This window comes from Dermacentor andersoni, chromosome 10, assembly GCF_023375885.2.
Source record: "Dermacentor andersoni chromosome 10, qqDerAnde1_hic_scaffold, whole genome shotgun sequence".
NCBI classification, from domain to species: domain Eukaryota; kingdom Metazoa; phylum Arthropoda; class Arachnida; order Ixodida; family Ixodidae; genus Dermacentor; species Dermacentor andersoni.
Genome location: NC_092823.1, coordinates 116,400,508 through 116,423,826, shown reverse-complemented (window position 1 = coordinate 116,423,826; position 23,319 = coordinate 116,400,508). Strand labels below are relative to the sequence as shown.

Genomic DNA, 23,319 nt, shown 5'->3' with positions numbered 1-23,319 from the left:
TGATAAAAATGTCTTGTTTCTGATGTCATATGCCTCCATTAAAGGGAAGCTGAAGCACTTCCAATAAATAAATGAATAAATAAAGTGAGCTTTCAGCAAATTAGGCAAATGTGCAGCAATCTCATCCTTGCTGCGAATAAACTTAGTTGTGAGTAATTCCTTTTCGCAACCTAATCATACTTCACATTGTTTTGCACCCTATAAGGCTGTAAGAACTAAGAGGAAACTTGGGAGTCTCCTATCTGAAATAAACGGGCGCAGAAATAATTTTGCCTTGCATCCTCTGCATCGAATTTGATTAACTTAGCAGCACATAAAAAAAAACATACTATTCTACAATTTGCAGGGAGCAAATATTTTATTTAGGTCAATTTCATTTTTTACAGATATTGTTGAAAATCTCAGAACTGTGGAAAAAATACTGAAGCGTTAAGCTCGCAACTCTATAACTCCCCAGCACACTATCACAACTCCCTAAACCACACTTACAATGCACCTAAAACAGACACAATCATATATTACATGCCACGCACTGAAATATACCACTGATGTGCAAGCATGACTTGCAAAAACCTTGTAAACATTGCAACCAATATACCATTAGCTGTGAACTTATTTATAACATTCTCTCACTTTAGATGTAGTTTACGGAACTGCAATATCCGTTTTTGGTGCAAGGTTAGTTTGGAAACATTGTGCTTCATTATTTAGACACTCAAAATTTTCTGTCAATTTCTGTGAAATCTACAAGGCTTTAAATCAAAATTCTGCTTCCTACAGTCAGCTGAGCCCAGCTTTCTCTCTTATGTGCTGCAAATTTCACTAAATCAGCTCAGAGGTTCTCTAGCATCAACGAGAATATGCCTACATCTCGCACACACTTGGATATGAGAATCCCAATTGGCCTGAGCTAAATGAAACATCCTCTTGAATGCTCTTGATAGAGTAAGGCTGACAATGCAAACGTGCACCAGAAAGCCTGACAGACCAGGGCCATTGTTGTCTTGCCAGCGTTATGACCGCTATCACTTTCTTTTTTCCTCTTCATTATGGTTGTTCGATGGGATGGAACTGACACTGGAAATGGACAAAACACTTCTCACTTGTGCTAGTGTATGCTTTGTAGAATCTTATTCAGCATTCAGTCAAAGCATGCGATATCGGCAAGCTATCTTACAATCCCTCATGCTCAGGACCCACCATGATGCCGATTTAAGGTCACTTCACACAGGTGAAACTCGTACAGACTAGCGCTACAGGCGTTACTGTACAGCAGCAAGTTGTGTTTTGAGCACTGGCCAACTTTGAACTGTCCAATCACAACATGCCTCAAAAATCACCCGTTTCAACGTCAATTGGCGATGTTTTTTTTTCTCTTTTTCTTACAATAACTGTATTCACAACTACCTCACAAATTCTGATGCCTGTCGATCTTCTACGAAGTTTGGCGAGTGTATCTATAATCCCCCAATTTTAACAACCACTGACATCCATCCATGAGACACGCGGTACACCTGATATTGACATGCGTACTTGTTTGCACTTTTTTGTGGGGCCGCATTTCACATGCTAACTGTTGAAGTTAATGCTTAGCACAAGATGCGCCTGCATGCGATGGAACTTACTCAAATCTTATCGTTGAAACTACCTGATGCCTATGTTGTCGCCGAACCTTGTGTAATCAGATTGTATGCACGATGAGAATAGTGTTACACTGTCTGGAAGGCGTGTAAGCACCAGCAATTATGCTGGAAACTTCTACAAATCATGCGTAAACAGCCGACACATCTGACCCATAGATCAGGTTTTGACGATGAACGAGTGTGCTCGTCACTATAATTGTTCCAAGTGCTACTCATATTGTTGGGCACAAGTTCGCCAAAGAAACAGTTAGTTTTGCAACTTGAGCTGTGCCACTGGGGGTGGTTGTACACCGTTGCTACAACGTGACAATATGATGGTTTCTCAAGCAGTTCAGAAACTGCAGAGTTGGTGACAAGGTGTGCTGTAGCGGAGAAATCCGGATTAACTTTGATCGCCTAAGGTCCTATAACCTGCACCCAAAGCAGTCTGCACTAGCATTTCTACCTTTTTGTCCCAATCGAAAGATGGCAGCCGAGGCCAGGGGTCAAACCCGCAACCTTGTGTTCAACAGCGGAACGTCACAGCCACCAAGCCGCCACGGCGTGGCAGAATGGAAATGACTACTACTGTATCTTGCCCGTCTTAGCACTAAGCCCAACTCGTCTCTCCTCTACCTTTCTTTCACATATGTATACGGTGCCTGTCAGTTGTCCAAGCCAGGAACTGTCACCGTGGAAGTGTTACACATGAACAGATAAGAGTTTGTGTTATCTTGCTTTCGTCCCTTGCACACAGCAGGTGAATTTCTCGCGTTGGCTATCGGTTGAATGTGCTGCATGCATGGATAGAATGGTTCACAGCAACAGGTCTTGTTTCTTAGACATTTAGAGGGACACTAAACAAGAACACTGTCACAGTTTATACTGAAGAAGTATTTTATTCAAAACTTTATTTCTGTTAAAGTTGTGCCAAGAATAGGTTGATTAATAGAGAATTAATGAATGCCAAAGCATAATTTTTCATATATCAAACCGGATGTCACTGATATAAACTGTTTTCTCGTATTTGGGCTGTGGAGGTGCTGTAAAAGTACTTAGTTTGCTCTTTTACGGCTTCAGAATGCCACGTAGTCCACCTTTACCAATAAAAACTTAACCAAACCCAAACAGACGGTGTCTAAGCGTATGTTGTCACAGCGAGTTGGTGTGGGAACTTCAAGGCGGCGGCGCCACCTGTGTTTCCTTTCTGCACCTTTTCTGGCTCACCAACACTCCCGTCATGGTAAGAATGGCTATTTTGGTATTGTAGGAAGGTAATTTACTAATAGAACTCAAATACATGTTTAACGTCCCTTTAATAATGTGTCATTTCTAAGGGTGCACGAATATTCTAGATTCTAAATACAAATCGAATAGCCACTGCAAATCGATTTGTATGCGACTGGACAATTTGCCATTCAGAATCTTCAAATATTCACTTCAGCACAAACATAAGCCATAACAACACCTCTTTGAAGTCTACGCTGAGAAAGACCATTGCGTGCAGGCACTGTGCTGAATGTGAGCCGTGCTGCTGAACACGGGTGCCGGTCAGTGAGCAAAAATTGTGGAGCCAGTTAACTTCTCCGCAATAACTTACAGTCATTGAATAAGGATGCCTTGCCTTTACGCAGCATACTAATTTGCCGTCTCGATCTTAGGCAAAGCAATTTTTTACTTGGCCGCCACATTTGCATTCCTTCAAAGTGACGTATGGTTCTGTAGCGTTATGCTTAGCTCCTTTGGGAAATAACTCTCCTACACGCATTTGGCCGTGCGCTGTACGTTTGTTTCATTAGAATCATCACGGTTAACACCATATATCACATTTCTGAGATTATCCTTGTTTTTCAAAATTTACAAGTGGCTCAGTTCAGGAACGTCAGTTGCATGTATCAAATAATGCAAATGAAGCTTTTCTTTTTAAACAAATTGCAATTGGCACAACCTTTACTTCTTAGTTTAGAAAATTGAAAGTTCTGTATAAAGGGCGCCCCACATTCAGCATTCCTGCTGGCGTTTTCCGGCGTTGTCGCATGAATGGCGCCAGAGAGAGCCTTGAGCCACACGAGCGGCACGCGGACCAGCGCCCACTGGCCTGCACTCGTCGAGCCGCTTCTGGTGGCAGCAGCAGACGTCGATGCCTCAACGTCGATGCTGAATGACGCTGAATGTCGAAATGCCAGAAAACGCCAGGAAAAGGTTGAACGTGGAGCAGCCTTTAGATTCGACCATCTAAGGTTCTTCTTCCCTAATACTTGCATTCAACTCAGTTCGGAAATTTCACTATTCAACCAGCCCGAGCAATTTGCTAATGTGAACAAACCTAAACTAGCCAAACAGTGCTTCATCCCTTGGCACCATGCTAGCAAACGAGTGTCATCAAAGGTGAGGGCATGTTTAAACGGCCAACCCTAAATCAAGTTCTAAAATGAACTAAAACTGACAGAGCTAAGGAGAACAGCACTACCTGTTTCACATCACATTTCCCTCCATCTAACGCAGCCCATCAGCGCCAAACTCTAATCCGCCTCTTGGCATGATACAAGCAACTCGATTTCATAACACCAAATTCCATGGTGGTAATAGCTGTCACAGCTCTGACGGCAGCTATCACCACCGAGCCAAGCTGGTGTCAAGGTGCAATGATAAGTATGTCTACTGACAAGCAGAAACATAATGATTCACTCGTTCCTTTTAACTTTTTTTTTCCCACTTTGACCCAGTTATTTGCCAAACACTGATCTGCACTTTCTAGCCAAAATCAAGTTGGCAAGCTGTTTTGAAACACCACATACACTGTGGTTTCCGTATACATTGAAAGCTTTATAAATAAACAATAGGTCAAGTTGATTACCAACAAATGACCCCTAATGATCAAATCTCGTATGTGAATGACATTTCATAGCCTATTTCGCAGTCTATTTTGTACGGTATTACAGTTAAATGTGCGTTTCAGCAGAAATGTTTCAATTTTTTAAACAGAAATCAGGAAGGGCTCTTTTGTAAGTGTCCACCCAGTGCACATGTTCATTTCGTCTGCTGCTGAAGTGCTTATTGGCTGGATGGGTGCCTATCGCCTCCCGACACAAACATCAGCCCATCTACAATATTTTGTTTCTTCTTGATAGTGCATTTAGCTCCAACATTTCCTTTGCAAAAATGGAACAGAAAAAAAAACCGGTCACATGAAAACTCAAGACACCCTCTGTGACTTGTGCTCAGGGAGAGTGACTGGTCTATGTGCTCATTGGTCTACAACAGACAAGTGGGTCTACATGTCTGTGCAACCTCACTACCGGTCTGCTTTTGTTATTATTTACTCTGTCTTCTTACATGTGGAAAAAATAAAATTAAAATAAAATAAGCATCAGCAATGCATTGTCCAAAGGCACCAACATTGGTTCACTCCCTAACAGTTCCACTTCACAGATCACAGACGTTACTATCTTTTTATTTCAAGGGTCAACCAGTCAGAATATTAAATGTGTGGATATGCAGGTCACATCACAGAATGCTTCTCCACAGTTTTTCGCGTTAATCGGTTAGCGATAAACGCAAGATAATCGTTAAGTGCTGCAATCCCAAATAAGCAGGTCATCGTACTGAAGTCATACACCTTTTGGTTCTCTGACGAAACGTTAGAGAACCAAAACGAGAGATAAAAGGGGCCAAACACAGGTTTCTATTTCTTCTTTTCGTTTCTAAATTTGCTTCCGCCGCCGGCCAAAAAGAAGAACAGTGGTGGCTATTTTGAAGCCATAAACAACGATTTCGTCATTACGTCGCGGCGCGCCCAGGCTGCGACAACCGCCTCAGTTTAACGAAGCGGGTAGCGATGCGATCGATACGCTCTGACCCCCTCTCGTATATGCTATTTCTTTTGTCTGAGACAGTAGCTAAACATGGCTTTTATCTACTGGCACCGCACACACAAAACAGTTTTGCGATACCGCCAGTGAAGGACGCACCTTGACGGCGACAACCCTTCGATCCGATGCGCAACGTTTCAAAAAGGGGGGCGGAAACTCTAGAATGCGGAACAGACTACAAAACCCGACCCGCGGGCGCTTTTTCGGCGATGTCGTTCTTTATTCTTTTTTCAGCGATCCACCACAACCGACCTACGTGGACTATGACACACGGGATTATGACAAATAATGAGGCGAAGACATGGTATCGCGTTATTCATGCCCGCGCGCGATACTGAGCAATGTACTGAGACAACTGAAATGGCCGTGGCATCGCGCCTTCGTTTCCTCGCTGGAGTCGCATATACATATAGCTCTATGAAAACGGTCAGGCGTCGTTACAGCTCTCCGACGCACACATCTGCCGGACATAGGCACGTCACAACTACGGCGTTGCCCTCTCGGCAACATGCTACATGTCAACTATTCTCTTTTGAACAGCAAAGTTCTTTTTTCACGGCTCCGAAAACCTCTGCTGACATCGCGATTTTTCTTTTCTTTCTCTAGTATTTATTCATTGGCGCACTCAAAACATCGACGCAACTAGCGGGGAATAGTCATACGCCACGGTTACTGGGTAACCTAAACTGAGAGAATGCGGATGCGTGGTCACCACTACGTACACAACGGGTCGCACGGCCAGACACGGGAGAAACATCTGCGTTTTTCACCTAGTCGGATCAGTTCGCAGGATGGATGTTGCTCGGTTCCAAAAACCTCCGACACCTTACGCACACGCGAATGTAGCTAGGATTTCGCAATTAAGAAACCAAAACTTAACATGGGGCCTGAGAGGTATCAGGCGATCACACCACACTGCGGCAACCGCAGCTGAAAGGTCCAGGAAAAGGCTGTCCTCGCCAATGTGAAGCGCGGCAGCTGGTGGCACTCGTGTTGTAGCAAACATAACAAGGCCTCGTCAAAACATTGCACTCGACAGACCCTTAGCTAACCCTCGCAATAGCTACGTTCACTGCACTCACCCAAATAACGACCCGAGGAAGCCCTGCGCCGACTTGATTTTCTTCTCGGCATCGGCGACAAGCTGCATGGCTTTTTGCTCGTTGTCCGCCATCGTTCTGGGCGCACTTTCGTCGACGACGGTTTCGGGGTCAGACAAGCACAAGGCTTCGAACACACGCCACCGGCTGAAAAACGTCCCGTTGCAGAGGCTTTCTTTTTTACAGCACGGCAGGTCTTTGCAGCATAGCCAGACTCCCGTGTGTATCGACTTGACTCAACGCTTCGTATGTGCGTGCGTGCGTGTGCTACCGCCGGAAGTTGTCGTGATCACGAGCTCTGTGCGTCAAAGGATCAGAGCCGTCGATTGTGCAGCAGCGTAATTCTGTAATGTTTTTTTCTGAACGTTGCGCAAGCGATCGAGGCATCGCGCGTCTATTGCGAAAAAATTTTCGCGCTCAATTACGCTTTTAATAATTCCAGCCGAGCGCAGCATTGGTGATTTTTTCGCGACGCCCGCGCGACTGTCCGCTGAGTTTCGTATCCGGCAGCTTTTCCAGGGCTTTCCCTTCCCTCTTCTCAACCATTAATCGCTTGGTGGGTAAGAAATTTTTTTTTTCTTCCGCTAAATCCTCGTCGCTGGGACTTGAGAAACCTAACGAGGCAAGTGCGTTCTCGTTTCTCGTTCTCACCTCATTGCTACACGCGAACCTCGGCGTTGTAAGTCAACGGCGATATCTAGCGTCGGAGGTGCCCAGACATTTGAGAGCCCCTCTCTCCGCTACCCGCTTGTGCTTCCGAGTCCCTCGTACTAGCAGCGAGAGCGCTCCAAAAGGGATAAGCAACAAAACAAGAAACGAGAGATAAAAAGAACGAACGCAAGGGAAGGCGAAAGAAAGATGATTTATTCGCATCCTCGGTTGGTGTTCGTCGCCCGTTCCGAAGCCCCGATCGGAGGAAACCCGGCCGCGATCATGGAGCATCGACGTGCGAACCCACGCCAACGACGGCCCTAAAAAGTCGCCGAAGCTTGTGCCCGTAGCAGCTGCAGCAGGTCGCGATGTGCGCCCATCGGCGTCGCGTACCTTCGAGCGGGAACGCGTCGTTGCCTGGGACGCCCGCGAAGTCGAGCTTGTGGCCGTGTTGAAGGGAGATCTTTCAGTGCGGCAAGCTAGTTCGTCAAACAGAGGTTCGTTCCTCGAGACGAACCCCCGCGGGTCCCCCATGGCCCACAGGCCAGCGGCGGCGCGATCCGCAAAATGACGTTCAAAGTGGGTGACTACGGCTGGGTCTGGGACGGCATCCAGTGGACCTCTTGGCGCTCGCTCAACTCCGACCGAGACCACCAGCAACAGAAACCGCTGCTGGGCTTCACGCTCTTCATTTGGATCAAGCGGCTGAAGCTCGACGAGGCCGAGCTCCTGCGCAACATTCAGGTGCTCGGCGGTCGCGTGTCCGAGTTTCTCGACGAAGCGGTCAGCTTCGTGGTCACCGACCAGGACCCGACCAAGGTAGGCGCGGCGGCGCCCAAACCCCCCGAAGAACAAGCGCCGCGCTCGCGCGGCCAGCTGATCCTGAGCCGCGCGCACAAGGGATCCGAAGCGTCCGCCGAAGACTGTGTCATCGACAGGGTGCGGGAGGCCCGCATTCGGCTCTGGAACATCAGCCAATTCCTGCGCTGGGTCGAGGTGCAACTCAACATCCAGCCCGCTGCTTCGCCCGCGCTCGAGCCCGCCGCCGCCGCAGCGACGTCCCGCAAGCGCAAGGCGTCACGCCTGCCGCGACCGCTCGTCAAGGTCGAAGACTTCGAGCAGGAGTTCAAGCCCGTGTACAAGGTGTTCAAGTCGGATCCGTCGCTCTACATCAACTCGCTGTACCCGTCGAGCCCGTTCGACGACCCCGCCGTTCAGGATCGGTACGTGCAGCTCAAGAAGTCCGGTCGAGCCATCTCCGGCGATTCGGACTGTTCCGACAAGGAGCCCGCCGTGACTGGGACGGCCAACAAGCCGCAACAGGGAGCCGCTGCAGCCGCCCCGGCACCGCCGGCCAAGCACCAGTACTGCGAGTGCTGCAATGCCTACTTCTACAACCTGCAGCAGCACATAGGCCCCGACGGGGCGCACCACCGTGAGTTTGCTCTGCGCGAGGACAACTTCGAGTGCGTGAAGGAGCTTATCGACTGTTTCCCGAGTCTGGACGACTTTGTCGGCAACGGGGAACATGGCGTAGACAAGGCGCTTGGTGACATGCACCCTTCGGCGTACCACTTTGCCATGCTCAATGCAGCCGGTATGCAGGCGTCTGCCGCTGCCTACCACCGGCCACCACCTATGCCATTCCCGACGAGGCCCACTTTCGACCCGGGACAAGTGATGGTGAAGCAAGAACCGCAAGACGACTCACCGCCCAGCGCCATGCACCATTCGGGACTGCTTTCCAGTGTAGGTGAGGCCAGTGCAGCCGTTCCCCTTGACTTCTCACGGACGAGCCAGCTGTCGGAGATTTGTGGGCAGAGCTTCCCTCGGGAGTACATCCACCACCATCAGGGCCCTCCAGCATTGCCACCACCGCTCCTTCCGCACCCACCCTACCTTCCAGACAAGGCTGAGGAGCCACAGTCGTGCTGGATGGCGGGAGGTGCCAAGATGGACTCTGGTGGCAGCGTGGCAGCCACAGCAGCGACTATGCCGCCTCCACCGCCACACCTGTCGCACCACTCGCAGGGCGTGCCGCCGGTGTCAAGTTCCCACCACCTGTCACTCGAAAACCTCAGCTTCCTCGACCCTCCGCAGCAGGATGCGATGTTCACGAGTGAGCTTCCGCAGCCAGACTTCTCGGTTGGCCTGCAGAACCTCCTGCACAGCATCTGTGACGAGACCGAGGACGAGAATGGTCAGAGGAGAAGTGGCGGCTCGCGGAGCGTCGACGGCCACAAGGAGAGCTTGGAGAAGGCCGTGGAGGGCGCAGCTGCTCCCACATCTTTAGTACCTCAGTCACAGCCTCAGCAGCAGCAGCAGCAATATCCTGCGTGGCCCTTCTCAGACCCACCATCCATGGCTGCAGAGAACGCAAGGTGTCAGCAGCAGCAGCCGTCCATGGAGAACTCGTCTTCATCGCCGCTCGAGCTGACAGCACACACTCCGTCCGAGGCACCGCCGTCATCCACGTCGAAGCAGACGGCGGCTCGAAGGAGACACAGCCGCGACGACGAGGACGCGACCAGCAATGGCATGTCCGAAAGCAACCCCAATCGCTGGACTGTCGAGCGAACGCGGCGAGGCGTCGGACTAAAGCTGAAGTTCACACCAGCGCGTAAGCAGAGCTCTTCGCTGCTGAGTCCCCCAACCCCGGTGCAGACGACTCCGCGGACACCGAAAGCGGCCAAGAGTGCTGGAGGTGGCGGCGGCGGTTCATCCTCGTTTGACGTCTACGACTGGAATGAGGAGGAGGAAGGTGAGTGTTCGGACTTTGTTAAAGTCCAGTGGCGGGTCATGCACACCGAGGACACGAAAGTGATCCTGTGCCGGACTAAGCAGTTTGCGCTCCCGCGCAAGCACGGCAAGGGTGTGGGTGGTGGCAAGCAGCTCGTCTACTGACATGTGCGGTCGAACGCTTGGAAGTTGTGCGCAGTTTTCCACATATTAGGGGTTGCTGCTTTGCCCTCGAGTGTAACATGTGTGCAATGCTGGACCTCCGATGAGTGCAGCATTAGTGTAACAGTGAACTACAGAAAATGCAATATCATCAGTCCACGAGTCAGCAACCACTTTCTTCGTGGTCACAGAGCCAAGAGCGGTGTGTCCACGTCGGACTCTTAAGATGCATCTTCAGGCATCTGCACTTCTTTCTCTGTTCTCATCACGGTCACCCATGAAGCCTGCGTCGCACTCGCTGTAACATTTTGTCCATCAGACAGCTTCATGCATACTTCTCTGTGAAAGTGGACTGGGGTTCCACCTACCGCTTTGTTGCAGCATGACCCCCGGTATATTGAAGCTCTGAATGTTTAAGGGTGGCTTTTGCGTAAGATTTTTTTTTTTTTTGTGAGGGTTGCGCCCAGGTATTCCTGTGTTCCCAAAATCGACAGAGGCTCCCTGTAATAGATCGTTCCTTGCAGTTTTCTTGCAAGGAACGAATACCTGGGCCCAGCTAGCCACAACAAACCTCGTGTAGCATTAACCATGATAAGCTCCTTACAAAACCCCTCTCATCAAGTTTACGTGTTTTCTGCAACACACAAGTCAGGTAATACTCTCAGCTAGGAAAGAAAAGCCTAGCTGTCTATACAAAAATGCATTGTGTGGTGTTTCTTTTTGTTTTTGAGGTGAACAAAACTTGTCGTTTTTTTCAGTCGCTTTAAATTTGCAGCAACTGCCCCGATCACAAAGTTTATGTTGCTTAGAATTTGCGGCAATGACAGCAGCCTTCCGAGGGTTCAGTTTAGATTGGGTATGCATTGTCAGATATGGCATCCGATAACATCGTAGCGACCGTGACCGTTGCAATGAGCTCCTTTGTCGCTGGCTTCAAGTCATTCTGTGGTTTGTACAGTGTGTGTCTAAAAGCTGTTGTGTGAGGCAAGCAGTCTATTGCTTTGTGCAGAGGCTTTTTATCTGCAAAACAAAGATGAAAAAAAAATGCTTGCTTGCATATCTAACGTCACTGTGTGTGTCTCTCCTGTTGCCAAGAGCAGCTTGTCACAAATTAGTGTCACATAAAAAAGAAGAGCTATGCCAAAATTGGACTTGATGTAGCTGTAAATACGGCTCAATTTTTTACTAGCAGCATGCACACTAAACCTTCACCAGGTACCTTTCAGCCCAATGTTTTTTAAAAGCAAAATTTTTTTCTAAAGCTCTTATTACAACTGATCACAAAAATTGAGATAGGATCTTATCTAACATGCCACTGATGTTCTTCCTTGTGCAAAGCCTGATAAGTTTGGATCGAATAGTGCAGCTGCATTCAGACATTTGTATTCCTCAGATGTGACAAGACCTGTGCTCTAGGTGCTGTTGACTCAGATTATCTCTCAAGAGGCTGTACTGGCAAAAGCTGCAGATAACGTCATGCCCATCGGCTGATATCCCCATATGCGTTCTACGCTTTGTGTGTGCAGTTGCTTTGCTTCGCTGATTGCAGTGTCAATCTTTACCCCATCTTTTTTTCTTTACAATTGACACGGTTGCTGACAGCTTGACAGGTGGCTTTTGTGCATTTGTGTCTGCCCTCTGGTGGCAGCTGAAACATGACATTTGTCAATAGTGTTGTGTTTGCTGTGTGGAAACCCTTCCCATTGGCAATACGCATTTCTTTGTTTTACCGAAATCTGGCCGTTCTCGTAGTAAACAGGTTGTTGCTTTATAAAACTGATTTGCTTCACAGCTACCACATCAATGTTCAAACTGATGTTCAGGCTGATATTTTGGCTGATGTTCAGGTCAATGTTCAGGTCAACATGGCATATGGTAGCAGTACTTTAAATGATTTTTAAACTCCAGTTTGATGTGGCATATGATAGATGGTTCTTTGTTCTTTTTTTTATATCGGCTTGATCAAAGAAAGTGGCAACACTGAAGTCCCGATTTTCAAGTCAGAATTATTATGAAATGGCCAACTGACCACCGTCACAAGTTTTGTTTGCTCATGGTCACCGACCTTTGTAATACATTCAGGCTGTGTAAAAGTTATGTAGTGGGTGCTTTGCTCCGACTAGGTGATGTACCGCCAAACTATCAGCTTGACTGCAAAGACTGAATTTCTGGTCAGTGGTGATCGCAGCTGGACATGCAGAAATCCGATTGTGGTCACATAAAAAATGAGCATGCCAGGCTGACTGTGTATTGGGGCAAACAGAATTATTCTGTGGGTTGTCAAGGCGCCCTTAAATTGTCCATTGCCAGGCCACACCTTTATTATACAAGCGTTAATAAGTACCTTTCTTGCAGACTTCATGTTTGCCTATATCTTTAACCTTTTCTGGGGCAAATTTTTTTAATGAAGTGAAAATTTTATATTACGTGTCTGAATGACAAAAGTTGGAGAAATAAATGAAAAATTTCCAGTGGGAGTTTTTGGCCGCAGATTATTTGAAGACCATGTTTTTTTTTTGTGCCACCCAAACCATGCTGTATGCAGCAGGCTTCAAGAATAGAGCATAGAGGCCTAACTCCATTTCAAGGAGATCCATATTTACCTGCGGCACAAAGTCTATAAATTACGTAATTAGCATAGGGAAAACAACGGGAAATTGGGAGATGTAAATTCGATTCAATGATCAAAACGAGAACAAAGTAAAAGCGGGAGCGAACGTTTCGACTTGTCGGAACGTTCGCTCCCACTTTTACCTTGTTCTCGTTTTGCTCATCGTAATAAGCATAGGTGACGCTCACATTTCTGAAGATAGTTTTGCTGTTTGTCTTCCTTGGCGGCAGACATTTTCTGCCAAACATTATGATTTCTGCAGGGATTATCGGACCAGAAAGGGTTAAAGATGGCCGAAGCAGTGCTGAGCCAGAAAATTTCAACAATTTCACCAGAATTTGTTGGTTTAGTATGAAGTATCAAGGTTGATTCAGTGCAGCATTTGTATTCGCCTTCTCTCTGCATTGTGGACGCTTAGCTAATGCGGCTGCAACATCTAGCCAGTGAACGCGATCAGCGAGACATGAGCCTGCTGCACGAGAGCTCATCCGACTCTGTTCTCTGTGTGCTTTTGTTTCTGTTGTTGTTTCTTTTGTTTGCTTGCCTTTTATCATGTGCCTGGCTCTCTTTTCACTTCCGGTCACAACGTGTTCCCTCCATATTGGCATTGTGTGTTCTCACTCCTTGCAAATGCCTCTCACGTGGGACATGCAGCCTAGAAACGATGAAATCACAACCGCAAGGGAGACAGACATTTTCTTGGTCAAAAAGCGAAAGGAGATGCCTTGGCACATCTGCTAGTCATGAGAAAGTGGGACCCACACGAGTCCTGAAAAAAAGAAAGGGATGTTTAACTATGCGAGTGAGGTTTCTGCTACTTGTGTTTAGTTTTTTTTAATTATCTACATTTCTGTGTTATTTGATTGATTGATTGATTACCATTTCTGTGTTACTTTCTCATTTAAACTTTTTGCTGGTGTGAGGAAGCCACTGAAAAAATTGGCATGTTCGACTGACAATAGGGGGTGTCGAAATCCATGCCCCAGCAACGGCGCCCTCTAGATAACAGATGCAGATCTCAAAGGCTATGCTTTTGCCAGCTGTACGCGGCAGAATTGACGCGGGTGCTGGAAACAAGTCATAGCTGTTGCGTTTTTAATGCACTCTTCGACCAAGTAGCTAACGTGCAGACGACAGAAACATGATGGAAATCCAGTCAACGTTACCTTGACCAATGTCGGCAAGAACGCACAATACTCACGAGTTTATGGTGGTTCCAACTATGCTCAGTGCTTAAATGTTTGGCACATACTATGATAACAGTGCGCTTTGCAAGCTCAGCCTGTTTGTTCTCAAAATGTTTAGATTGTTTTAACACCACATTGAAGCAGTCGTTCGCCGTAGAAGATGGTGACAACGTTTAGTGAGTATGAGACATCCACTGAGTCGGGCTATGGAGTGGGTATATTGAAATTAGGTCACTAAACTGTTGATTTTTCAGATTTGAGCTACTAAAGCAATCCTTCGTGGTCGAGTATTTAGCTTCTGACTCAGCTGCCTTACTTCAGTTGGCACCCTTTGGCTATTCCTGGCGCTTGTGCCAATAAAACCCATATGTCATCATCTTACTTCAGTGGTGCTCAAATGCTCATTAGAGTGACTCTGAAGAAAAATATTTGGTTGAGCTAAATTGGTAGATTAGAATCAACCAATCTAATTTACAAGGTCAGCCTCATCATGAACTATAGTATGGCAAGCCATGAAAGACATGAACTAAATACAGTTGGCGACACTTCTTTCAAGCATCCGCTAGGCACCAAAGAAGGGTCACACTGGCATTTCAAAGTATGTTAGGATTAAACCTCGTGTCTTTTGGAGTGTCTCTCCCCTCCCCCAACACACACCCACATTTGGTGTGTGTTGGGGGAGGGGAGAGCTGTATAAATGCTACCAAGGAATGCACTTGTTGTAACTAAATACAGTTGGCGACACTTCTTTCAAGCATCTGCTAGGCACCAAAGAAGGGTCACACTGGCATTTCAAAGTATGTTAGGATTAAACCTCGTGTCTTTTGGAGTGTCTCTCCCCTCCCCCAACACACACCCACATTTGGTGTGTGTTGGGGGAGGGGAGAGCTGTATAAACGCTACCGAGGAACGCACTTGTTGCCCTGAAAAATATTAAAGTCCTCTTGGAACATTGGCTCCAGCCTGAGGCATCCCTTGTTCGGCCACTGTTAATCTCCTAAACTTTCCATCTTCCTGTGAACACTATTTTGTTAGGGTGCCCTCATTAGTGTTCTTTAGGGCATCTCAGTAAAGCTGGCAATGACGCAACTGCCTGCAGATTAGCAAAAGCTAAAGTCTTGTCCTGTACTCATGGACAGCTTCATGTGGCAATGAACAGAAAACTCTGGAGGCAGAGTACATAAGTAAAAGCACTCCTGATAAAGTCATGCATTCTCATCCACCTTAGTCTAAACTGGGGAAGAGAAAACTTATACATTGTATTTGCAAGAGCAAAATGAGACTAAGTACACCAGTGAGGGATAAATTTGACTTTTCACATTTGGGCATATGTGAAACTGTCGCATATGGAAGCTATGCTGATTCAGTATCTGTTTCAAGAAACGAAATGCACTGTCATACTGTGCCAGGCTACTTGGCTTAGTAACACATGCATACAGAAGCTCCATCCCTCTTATAGTTTTCCCTCCATTGCCACAGGAAGCTGTCTGTGACTATAGTAACAAAAACAATTTTTTTTTGTTTAGGGAATCAAATTGTTTGGAAAATTGTATGCTAGTAACAAGAAAGAAATATATTTTGAGAAATTTAATGAATATTTGTCAAGTCATGGCTGCTGGTTCTGTACAATTTGCCACCGGATTTGCAGCCACACAGCTTTGAAAGCCACCTGTCTTGCAGTGTAAGATGGGTACGTGCCTGTGTGCTTTGTTGCGTGCAGTTAGAGAAATGTAATTCAATTTGTGCAGTGCTTTGTGCCAGAAAGAAATGTTTGCGCTTGTTCTGCAGGTTCATTTTTCAGCGAAATGTTGTGCGACTGCTGCTTGGTTCTCGATTGTGGATTTGAAAGTTGCGCTGCATAGTTGATAAACACGACCACGCACGCAGGACGATGCCCATCAACTTGCATGTGTCACTGTCTTTCTTTATTACCATGCAGTGTAACCTCACGCCAGCGGTCTTATTCTTGCCAATAGTGCATAGTCAGCACGAGCCAAGAATTGTGTTGCCATGGGGGAAAAAAAAAAAAAGACTATCAGGGAGCACGACGTCAGGCCTCCAGCTTTGGCAGGGCAACCTCCCCTGACCTCACGCCTCCCACCCTTCCATCTGTGTCTACCCGCATGTTGACTCTTGGAGTTTGCCTCCAAGAGAGTAGAGACCCCTAAAAAGTAGGCTGGCCGCCATGCTGCCAACTTCCCAATAGTATTTGGGTGTCCTTCCAAGCACCTGCAACTCTCGTAGTTGCCAAGCGCCTGGCCGGGGGCACATTTGTACCTATTTTACCTGTGGGTACCCGGTGCCAGCACTCATCTGTCGCCGGGTGCCGAACAGCGGTGGATGCTCGACTATTTAACCAAAATTGCGGTGGGAGAAACGGCTCCCAGGGGCCTTTGCAGATCTCTTTAGGGCCCCCTTTTGAGATGACAACTCTTGTAGACTACTGAGTTGTCTTACATCTCTACTCACTAGAAGAAAAAAAAAATGGTGAGTTACTGGCGGCACCAGAATTTGAACGCAGTATGTCCCACATATGAGGCGGACGCTCTACCATTTCAACACCACTGTGGTTCTAAGAGTCAACATGCTGGTTTCGAAAGGTTTTTTTTTTTAAGCGCTGTTTGGTTTATAGTAGCTATTAGAGATTACAATCACCTTTCGCCACCCGATCTCTCCTCTCCCCTTTTCTCCGTACTTTCAGCGTTATCGGCAGCTTGCTTATCACATGATGAGCATTTATTTCCCATGAACCTTTCCTTTGCATACTTTTTTTGCGACAACTTTAAAATTGTCACGTGATGCTCCCTCCTAGTCTTTTTCCTTTCTCTGTGTGTGTTGGGTTCCTATGTTGGGCTATGGTCTGGGTGAGCTGTTTTCATTGTGCTCCAAAAAAAAAAAAGAATGTTCCGTCTTAGTAGCTGAACCTTTCCTGGCATTGCTAATGAGAGTGCCTGGTACAGATTGGCTGCTGTTTTTAGTTGTTTTGGCCTGAATGAACAAAATTTTACTGAGAAGATGCTTTAGCTTGGGAATTTCTGTTGGGATACAAATGCACAGAGATATTGTCTTGCTCCAAATCCACTGAAGTGGTTTTGGTGAAGCTTGGGCCATTATAAAGAGGATGTTAATCGCAAACTGCGTAGCTGTAAAGAAAGAGACTTCACGTTCATATTTGTGCTTGTATTTCGCGGTTTGCCTAGGCTGAAATTTTGCGGTTCTGAAAGAAGCGGCCTAATCCGGTGCTCACTATGAAAAGGAGGTGATTGAGTGTACAGAGATGCGCGGTGACATGCATTAGATTAGCACATGTATTTGTGTGCTCCTGAGACTTCGTGTGCAAGCCTGCTTCCTTCTGTGCTGCTTCCCAGTCTTTTGATGAAATGTTCGTTGCTTCAGTGAAAGTAGCGGTGGTGAGGTGCTGGCGACGTTCTTCTGGAGACACAGATGTCTTCGAAGAGATTTGGATGTGCAAATGTCTTCAAAGACATTTGTGCCTCCACATACGTTTGGGCCATTGATGCAGGCCTTTAAAGGGCCACTAAACAGAAACTGTAAACCAGACCAGACTGGTTGGCTATGCTTTTCAATCTCTCGGTGCGTTTGTCGCCGCAGTACAATTTGTGGAGCAGAGAGCTTTTGCGGGAATGCCACGGTAGTGCCATCGCCACCTGTATTTTGCCCTTTTGGCACCGTCTTGGGCACTAAGACGTTGGTGGAACTAACACATTTGGCACTCAAGAGGCGTAACCTGCCATGACCCAAACACTAGAGCGTGCAAGTGGACAAGATTGGAGGAGCGTAAAATGGACAGAAGCGCTTCTTTTACGCTTCTCCGTTTACAGCTACTTGTGCGCTGTAGTCTTCAAAGTCATGGGTAACTGACTATGCCTGTTCTCAGCATTGCCAAGTAACCTACCAGTCTGGATTGGCATGACATTTTCTTTGGTGCCCATTTAAAATCACTGTTCCTGGTCATTCTTCATTCCATGGTGTTGCAACTTTTTTTGCTTGCTTTGTGGGCTGGCTGTGTGGATGGAAACATAAGTGTTTCAGACAAAGAGTGCTGGAGGGATACCCACAAATAAGTGTTCACAGATGTTGCTGACATGGCAGTTATGTCAGCATGGGGATGACTGAAATCAGGCTTACATGACTGTTGGCTCCGTTGGGCTTGAAGAGCACTTGTGGCTGCTTATGCTGAATTTCTTGCAGCTTGCCTGTCATGAGAAATTCTTTATGCAGCATTTAGCTCGCTTAGACTTGGAACTTACAAGTGACTACTATTTGGCTTACTTTCAGAACTTTCACCAAAACAAATAGTTTGTACGATAAAAACCAAGCTAACCAGCAGCGTCTGTTGCTGTTTATATGTTACCTAAACTTTAAATGCACATGGGATTAGCCCCCTTCAGAAGCCAGTTAATTCTGTCAGTGAAAAAGAAAATAAAGAAAATTTCTTCAAACATTTTCTTGCAAGGTAGGAGCATGGGAAGGACAAAGTAACAATAGTACATAAAGGTAACGCCACGAGTGCTGGGCTAACAATTGAGTATTACTCAAGGAATGGCAATATGTCTGTACACCGCAACAGCACACGAAGCATGCGCTGTTGTGGTTTACACATAGGCTCAGAATATTGGTGTGATGAGCATGAAACGAAGCAGCCTCATAAACATGCACAAAAAAAAAAAGATATGGCATGGCATCTCGAGCTGTCTACTGCAGCGCGTGGGCAGAATATGCAGATCTGCGCAGGAACTGCAGTTCTTTATGTAAAAGTACTAGAGAAAAGGCGCCGACTCTACTGTCTTGCAGCCTTAAAGATTTCTTTGGCCTCCAAAATTTTGCATGCTGTATTGTACCAGCTTCAAGATCATTGCCTTTTCGAACTCTGGCTTGCAGCCGCAGTACCTGCAGTGAAAGTACCTGGAGTGCCTCGAAACAATGTGCGCTATGTTGTACTTATGTTCCCTGACCCACTTACTGTGGCTGGATACGATATTTCGAAAGTGCTATATTCCATTTCATGCAAAACAGGCAACACTGCGAAAGATAGTCTTCTCTTGTCGCGTACGAAAGAAAGATGTGTAGGTGTGCATCATGTATTTTGATGCAACATTTAAGTGCCGCACCTTTATGTCACAAAGTATGACCTAATTATTACGTAGAAGGCGTTGCAAATCTGAACGGATTTCTCTCACCACTTGAATTTGTGAGCAAGAAATGGCGCGTCACATGCAAAAGCCATAGTTATGTGTCATGTAATTTGACGTCTCTTAGTTTGATGTAGCAAAATTATGACATTTATTATGTGGACAGTGTCACAGATCTGACTTTATTTACCAACCGAACATGCGCAGCGACACAGACTGGAGGCACGAGGGTGCACAAGTATAACGCTCGATTTGATGTAATTTTACGTCCGCAAGTTGTAATACGCATGAAGTACTTATTCTGTAGGAAGTGTTGCAGATCAAAAAATAAAAATAAACCGCACTTCAAACATGCGCAGAGTGAGACTTGCATGACCTCACTAGTACTTGCTAGTACTACTTGGTAGTACTAGTCTCCACAGCTTTGCCTGCTTAGCATGAGACGGATCACAGTCGTCGTTGGCAGTAGTTCGCCTTTGCCATGACGTCGAAGAAATTAAAAGCAAACATAATTAGCTAGCATAGGAGCATATTGGCATTCTTACGTTGTTGCTGATTATGGATATGTTTAACCGTTATGGCATTACCAAACTGTATGGCTTTCTCTTTGTCAATAGTTCTTTTTGTATTAGTGAAACTTTACTTTAGGCATCCCTAAACGACATCAAAGGTGGCCAAATGGTTTGTGGCTGCTAAAGTTTGAGAAACATTTGCTTAAAAGGGGCAGACATAAAATGTAATCTCAAAAGCGTCACGAGAGAAGCCACAAGTGCTGTCACTCCTGAATGAAGCACGGACACATGGTAACCAACTGCAAGGCGCATCCGCTAGTGCTACGTGTTGTGGCACGATTCATTTGTAGACGCTTAGTTTCAGGGTTGCGGAGCGCATTTAGTGCCCAGTTAAGCTACGGTCACGCATCGTACTACGTATTATGTAGTTGAGTGTCAGATGTGTTCTGGTCTGTTTCTTCCCATTTGTGTTTCGCTCCAGCATTATGGAGTGCATTTCCCAGCTGAGTGAACACAAGATCATTGCACACTTTCCGTAATTTCCATCCACGCACTGCCCTGTGGTAGCGTCTGTAAACCTCTGTGGCTGAAAGCGCCAGCAAGTCTCTGGCATACACGGGATGGCCTTTCTTGGCTGCTCATTTTGTGTAAAAACAAACAAACAAGATGAACGAAAAAAATGTGGGTGGGTGGGGAGAGGGAAAGGAGATACGTGCTTTGCAAGCGTGCAATGTGTGTCTTGTAGTTATCAGACTTTGGAAACGGTTATCTTTGCCACAAATGCAAATTTTATGCCCTCCTGTGTTATTTGCTGCTGCTGATGTCTTGACTTCCATGGCCATGACTTGTTGTCAAAGTGTGTGGCGCCTGCTGCGAGTGCAAAGGATGAATTGACTGTATTCTTGTAGGACGTGTTTCAGAGGGCTGTTTTGTTTATACCGCAGCATTCATTTTGTAGTGCAGTTGTATAGGCTTTTTTGTTAAAATGTTGCGTGTCGCTTTTGTAAACAGCGAGTCAGCAGTGGTAGCTCAAAGCAAATCAGATCTGACTATAACTTAGGTCACAGGACTGGAGAAAGCGTATGCGCGACATTCAAATCAAAGATATGTGCACTGTGTGGTTCTTTGGCACACACACAGGGATGAAGGTGAAATAATGCTTTTTTTTTCAGTATGTTGTTATAGTTGCATATTACTACTCATGTTATGTTGTCTGTTAAAAAAATTGCTTAGGAAATAATTCAATTCTTCACTGCTTAGTTTCTCTATCGCCTTCAAACTGCTTTTATTTGGTACCACTTGTGGCCATGTATATTTATACAGCAAAGCTGAGCATCAACTTCTCATTTTTAAGTTATTTCGTCTTTAGTACATTTCACCGTTTTGTTGCATGTTGTGTAAGTTATGACTCTTGACATCTTTGCTTGCGTTTGAGAAGCGTTCCGCGTTGTGCACAGCGCGACGCAGATGCAAAACTTGCATATATTGTAGGAATTTGTTCACTCCTGCAGGTTACTTTAGAAATTACCGATCAAGTTCCGACGAACAAATTGCAGTTTTCTAGCTGCATGCTTTCCTTGAAAGAAAGGGAAAGGAAAATGCAAGACTAATTTTAAGTTTGATAGAACACATTGAACTCATTTAACGCATAAATTTTTTTCAGGCGAGAGTAGCAAAATGCTAGTGGCTTCCAAGGTGAACAATGCAATTAATTTTTACCCTTACTCGAGTAACCACGTGTAACAGCATGACACATTAGAGGTCTGTTTTGGTCATGATTTAAGCAGTTACATCATTGTGTTCATCTGCAGTTTTTCAACTAGCTGAACACTGTTGAGGTTCAGAGAATGTGCATAGAAAGAGGAAGTTCTTCTGCTATTCCAATCTCTAGCAAACTATACATCAAACAAGTAAAAGAGTGTTTTGCCAAAAAGAAAGGACTGAAATTTTGTGTGTGTTTGTGTGCATGCAGTCGCAGGAATGGTTTCTATGTGCCATGTGTGTATCATAAGCATAAAAAGTGTGTTTTAATCAATACTGCAACACAAAAGATATATTACGTTTCACGATGGTGTGCCCATACGTGCGAGAAACAGAACCATTCGGACTGCAGGTTTTGGTCTCCAAACGCCATTGTGTACATAGACAAACGGTGCCGCAAAGACGACCTGCTCAACGGAGAGCATCTGTAACTCGCTACACATTTGTGGACAAAAAAAAAAAGAGAGACCTTTGTCGCAACCTTGTACATACATACTTGAGTGTAGTGTGCTGTTTTCCTAGTGATGCCATCATAGTAAATAAAGGCTAGTTTGTATCACAAAGTGGCCTGGAACCAACCTGTGTCCCCCTCTCATGTCTTGTCGTCTGAAACTGAATGTTGATCAGTTATCTTTAAAACATGAAAATTTGTTTTTGCTTTTTTGCACGTTGTCAGTAGTTCAAATTGCACTCCACCTATGATACCAGGATCGTCCGGTAGCGAGTGGTGCATGATAACAAAGGAGCTAAAAATGAGTGAGAGGAATCTCTACAACTGTCCAGGATGGTTCGGGTGCAAAAGGTTAACTGCCCAGTCCAACGGCTATAGTGTTCTCCATCGAGCACAAGGTCTCTGTTTCAGTTCACGACCGTGGTAGCGAGTGCTCATGTCAACAGAGCTCCAAGGCCTGGTTGACACAAACGCGTTTGCCCCATCACTATAACAGCACTGGTGTCCATCACGAGACAGCATTTTTGCGTGTTTCTCTTCAAAAATGGGACAGCAGCGATCCTATACGCATCAGCCAACGTCACTGGCAAGTTTAAGGGGCAGGCAGCCTTCCAATTGAAATTGTGGGCCTTTAGCAGAATGTACAGGCATAATATTTGGCTCCTATCTTCGTTACAGTATTGCTCAACAGCAATACAAGTTTATTCACCATGCTAAAAAGTGTTGCAGGGTTCACTAAAAATATCTTCAAAGTTAATCTAAGCCCTCCACTAGTGTCCATATAGCCACCTTTCCTTGTTAGTTCTGCTCCATTAATATTTAAATAATTTTCACATTCTTTTTTCCGTGAAATACCAAATGCTTCCTACATTTCTGGCGAGCCGAAATTTGGCCTTTCCCATCACTGTCGTCTGCTCAAGGACAGGTGCACAGAAGTGTTCCTTGCAATGAGCGGGTAAGTATCCAGAGGTATGTACTCTTATGCCCTGCTTTTTGTTGCACTGCATGCATTTTCTATTCAGGACAGTTGCTGGCTTGCACTAGTTTTCCTTTTCTTTTATTCCCTCTGTTCCCCCTTTGTGAAATTTGTCAGTGCACCATGTAGTGTGAACGAGAAGGATGATTGAAAAAGTTTGTAGATTAAACGCTTCTGTTCACCAAGGAAATTAGCCACAACATGAATGGGAAATTCACTTGTTGGATGTGAACTACAAGTGCTAGATATGTAGAGAAACAAGGCTACTTATGGCTACAAATTAATCATCTGTGCAGACCAACTCTTCAGAAGTCGATGTTGAGAGGAAGCTTTACCCTGAAGCACTTATCTAAATTATGTGCAAAAAGAGAATTCATTTTTGTCTTCATCCACTGCACCAAATTTGACAAGCATTGCATTATTAGAAAAAAAATTAATATTACCACCTGTGGGAAGCACATTCCTTATTTAGGCCATCATTAGAAAAATTTGCAAACGTCAAAAAATTCGACAAAACGAAGC

At 45.7% G+C, this 23,319-nt stretch overlaps 2 protein-coding genes across 2 annotated transcripts in view; one reads left to right on the top strand and one right to left on the bottom strand.

Moving 5' to 3' along the window:
* The window catches only part of alphaSnap (Alpha-soluble NSF attachment protein), a 31,663-nt gene extending 24,780 nt beyond the window's left edge, over positions 1-6,883 (bottom strand). The window contains exon 1 of the mRNA XM_050192300.2: positions 6,577-6,883. Coding sequence (XP_050048257.1) covers positions 6,577-6,668 — 92 coding nt within the window. The 5' untranslated portion in view covers positions 6,669-6,883. The remainder of the gene's footprint in view (positions 1-6,576) is intronic.
* Positions 6,884-7,100: 217 nt separating this feature from the next.
* LOC126544798 (uncharacterized) lies at positions 7,101-21,933 on the top strand. Its single transcript, XM_055077842.2, has one exon. The coding sequence runs from the start codon at positions 7,813-7,815 to the stop codon at positions 10,147-10,149; it is 2,337 nt and encodes a 778-aa protein (XP_054933817.1). The 5' UTR covers positions 7,101-7,812; the 3' UTR covers positions 10,150-21,933.
* Positions 21,934-23,319: the final 1,386 nt, after the last annotated feature.